This window comes from Cajanus cajan, chromosome 4 (genome assembly GCF_000230855.2).
Source record: "Cajanus cajan strain Asha chromosome 4, NIPB_CcT2T_4, whole genome shotgun sequence".
In the NCBI taxonomy this organism is placed as follows: domain Eukaryota; kingdom Viridiplantae; phylum Streptophyta; class Magnoliopsida; order Fabales; family Fabaceae; genus Cajanus; species Cajanus cajan.
The window spans coordinates 60,305,737-60,309,719 of record NC_138520.1 but is presented as its reverse complement, the minus strand read 5'-3'; the positions used below and the strand labels follow the sequence as shown (position 1 = coordinate 60,309,719).

The 3,983-nt window shown below is 37.6% G+C and overlaps 1 protein-coding gene across 1 annotated transcript; it reads right to left on the bottom strand.

Moving 5' to 3' along the window:
• Positions 1-311: 311 nt before the first annotated feature.
• NAK (Protein kinase superfamily protein) lies at positions 312-3,763 on the bottom strand. The gene is made up of 7 exons (XM_020350000.3): positions 3,577-3,763; positions 3,395-3,467; positions 2,445-2,767; positions 2,052-2,187; positions 1,738-1,880; positions 1,517-1,640; positions 312-1,072 (listed from the first exon to the last, which is right to left on the bottom strand). The coding sequence occupies exons 2-7, from the start codon at positions 3,444-3,446 to the stop codon at positions 618-620; spliced, it is 1,233 nt and encodes a 410-aa protein (XP_020205589.1). The 5' UTR covers positions 3,447-3,467; positions 3,577-3,763; the 3' UTR covers positions 312-617.
• Between the last annotated feature and the right edge of the window lie 220 nt (positions 3,764-3,983).

The window sequence follows — 3,983 nt, the reverse complement described above, 5'->3', positions numbered from 1 at the left end:
TTTCTTTGGGGTGTGTGAAAGCACGATACTAGGCTTCCAAAATAAACTTCAATAGTTTTTATATTTTCAAACAAAATGAATCTCCAGATACATGCTAATTGCAACAAATGCCACAGCTGGGAAATTTAAAGATTCAAAAGATAAAGAAAAAAAAGTTGAACTACAAGTGACCCACAATGCTTCGAAGATGACTTGAAACAAAAGCATAAAAAAAATATTAATAAAAAGCATAAAGCACAAAAGATGATTTGAAACAATTAAAAAGCAGAGTCAACAGGATTTGGTGGTGGGGATGGAAGGAATCATGGAAGTCAGGGAGTCAACAATGATGATGACTTTTTTACATATTAAAAGCAAAAGATGAAAATGTAAAGCATCAGCCACATTGTTGCAGTTTTTTACAGGGTTCGAAATTAATGAACACCTTTAAGGATCCATATTAGACTCTTACATGTCTAACAAAAAGGACCACAAGAAGAAAAAATTTATATATAGCACAAAATATAACAGAAATAACACAAACTAACTATACATTTCTTGCATAAACATGGTTCATGCCACACCTAAACCTCTGAATCTTGTGTTCTGCTTACTACTTGCCCTGTCACAAAATCCTCTCACCTAAGGAGAGCAGCAGAAGGTCTAGGATAAGCAGAAGGCTTTCTGGGCACATCTGCACCACCATTGCCACCGTTGGAACGGCCGAGGCCAGAATTGCGTACGTGATGCTGTTTATGATCAGCAGCACCTTTTCTCTGCATGTCCTTTGAATCCTGAAGCTGCTCCAATGCTTTTACCACCTCATCCATATTTGGCCTGCACTTAGGCTCCGTAGCAAGACATTGCATAGCCAGCGCAGCTGCTGCTTGAGCTCGACTGTGTGAATATTGACCTTCCAGGCGTGGATCCATCACACGAAAAACTCTTCGTTTGTTGGATAGGTAAGGCTTGGCCCAGTCAACAAGGTTATGCTCTCCAGGTGGCTGGTTCTTGTCTATAGCTCTTCTTCCAGATATCATTTCCAGAAGAACTACTCCAAAACTATATACGTCACTCTTGGCAGTAAGATGACCTAGCAAAACATAAATTATTCAGTGGTGGTAAGCAGTAGGTAATACTGTCTTGTTTGTATATTAATATAAAAAATAAAAACTGCTCAAATCTAATAAATTCACAACAAAAAAACAAAAGAAGGGACCAAACTCTAACTGATAATTGAAAATACAAGATAGAAGGATCGACAAATTTATACAAAGAGAAGTCATTTGTTTGTGGGGGGGAGGGGGGGCACAAAATGGTAATTGCCATTCTGCAAAACCTTAAAGACTCAGGACACTCTCTAGAGTAAATGAAAGGGATACTTAAAGGCTAAAATTGTAACACTAAACACCAACAGAATATTTGAGTGACTAGAAAATTAGCCACAAAATCTTATGTGAAAATGAGAGTGAAGACCAGTGCAGGAAACCCAAAACCTAAGCTAGGAATACTATTTGACATAAACCATAGTTGTTACCTGTTGCTAGATACTCTGGTGCTGCATATCCACGGGTTCCCATGACTCTAGTAGAGACATGACTTTTATCACCAGTTGGACCATCTCTAGCCAACCCAAAATCCGAAAGTTTGGCATTATAGTTCTGCAAAGCAACATGCAACAAAGCTCAGTAATGAACTCTAAATCCATCATATTTTGAACCATGACAAGACATGCTCAAATTACAATTATGTACATACTGTATCAAGTAGGATATTCGAAGTTTTAAAGTCACGGTATATGACTTTAGGTTCTGTACTATGAAGAAAAGCAAGGCCCTTTGCAGCCCCAAGGGCTATTTTCATTCGCAAACTCCAAGAGAATGGCTGAAAGTAAGAACCTCCTGTATTTATGATGATTTCAAGCAACATTAGTATTAGAACTCAGAGCATTAGTATTAGAACTCAGAGGACTGAACTTCGAATTATTACTATTCAGGAAAAAGAAAGCTTCTTGGTAGTGGTACAAAAAGGAATAAAAAGTTATATATTCAACTAAAATAAAAGGTACTAACTTCTGAACAGATGATTTTCCATGCTACCCTTGGGCATAAATTCATAAACCAGAAGTCTATGCTCATCCTCAAAGCAGTATCCTACTAACTTAACAAGGTTAGGATGCTGCAGTTGCCCGAGATAGTTGATTTCAGTCTGTAAGTCAAACAACACAAAAAAGGAATATCAACTATTATGCAACCAGCTTTTGGATATAGGTTGAACTACAGTATCATAATCAAGGCCATACAGTTCCACTGAAAATCCTCCAAACAGAATCAGACAGGCAAAATGAAGGAGTATCCAAAAATTCTCAGTTGCCTAGAATTTTGTTGATACACAATGAATTAAAATTTGAAGCCATCAGAGAGGAAACTAAACAAGTATCAAGCAAAGAATTGATTGATACTAACCAACCATTCTTTGTGACCCTGGAACCCATCTTGGTTAAGCCTCTTCACAGCAACAATCATGCCTATTCCCGGTTTAGTAGCAGCAAGTGAATGCTCATCAATCCAGCCCTTAAATACTGAACCAAAGCCACCCTCCCCCAAGACACTATCTGGGCGGAAATTTCTTGTGGCTGCTCTCAGCTCATTATAGCTGAAGCTTTTCAGGTTGGAAGATTGCAAGATCTCACCCTCACTTCGAGAAGTGACGGATATGGAGGCTGATGAGTTCCTGCTATTAGAGCCGACGTCATTGCCACTCCGGCTGACACTTCTAGAAGTGAACCCTACATCAATACCATGAAAAAAAAGTTCACAAAGACTCACTCAACATCACCTGCCTTAAAACAACAAAATCATCACTTGTAACACCAATTCACATGGAATCCCAAAATCCCAAATTGTCCTTCTGTTGTCCTAACAGTAATTTCCTAAGACCTAGCTTTCAATTTTTTTTCCTAAATAAATTATCTAGCAGAAAACCTTCTGATGTGATTAAAAATGGAGAAAATTAGTGAATTAGCATTACAAGTAAGTTGTAGTGCAAAACCATCCAAAGATTTAGCAACCCCATTTTTACTCCAATACCAAACCAACCCTAGATGGAATTTTCAAGCGGGTAGAAAAGCTAAAATCCACATGAAGAACCAAATCTAAAGTCTACCAATCCAATGGGTCTCTCAAACCAAAACCCCTTTTTTCATGAGACACAGATCACCATATCTGAAAAACCATAGCATCCTTAATATGCAAGGATCCCAATCATTTATTATAGACTTGGATACATGAACATAACTCCACAACTACCCATAAAGTTAACAACTTTAAGCCCACCCCATGTTCATTTCCAACCCCAGAAGAAAAAATAGCTCTTTCATGCATTCAAAGAGAAGAAAATGAAGATACAAGCTTACCTGTATTGGAAGGACTCACAGCCTTAATCCTATTACTCCAGCAAGCACCCATAAGGGCATCAAGAAAACCACCCTACGACCAAATCAAAGGTTAAGGCTTTCAGATGCAGGGAAACAAAACAAAGTCCAAAACTTGAAAAGGGTGAAAATGCAAATTCGCAAAAATGGGGCAACAAACCCACCAGAGTGATGGCAGATCGCTGTGATTACGCACTCAGTAGTTGAGATTTGAGAAAGGCTTTTCAACTTTTCATGATTTGGGGTTTGATGAGAAGGATCGTGGAAGGAAGAACGAAGGGTCAAAAGAGGAACTTTGATCACTTTCTTGATGGAGGCTGTGATAAAATGATAATTAGTAGCCTTTTTTGGACCCTTTTTGCAAACCAGAGAAAGTAGAATAGAAGGTTGACTTCACCTTTTACCACCTTCTTCTCTTTTTGTCTTTTTCCCACCCAACATTAATGCAGGAATATAAATATAGATAATATTCTCCCTTGGTTTCTTTTCATTTTATTTGAGGTTTAAGGTCATTTTTCAAATATTATAAAATATAATTAATATTTAAAATTTTATAAATATTATTATACAA

Bases quoted from the DNA above. Each gene is read 5' to 3' on its own strand.
- NAK (XM_020350000.3), bottom strand. From the start codon at position 3,446: ATGGGTGCTTGCTGGAGTAATAGGATTAAGGCTGTGAGTCCTTCCAAT. The intron at 1,641-1,737 runs GTATGTACATAA...GTTGCTTTGCAG, and splicing joins CGAATATCCTACTTGATACA to AACTATAATGCCAAACTTTC. The intron at 1,073-1,516 runs GTAACAACTATG...ATGTTTTGCTAG, and splicing joins ACCAGAGTATCTAGCAACAG to GTCATCTTACTGCCAAGAGT.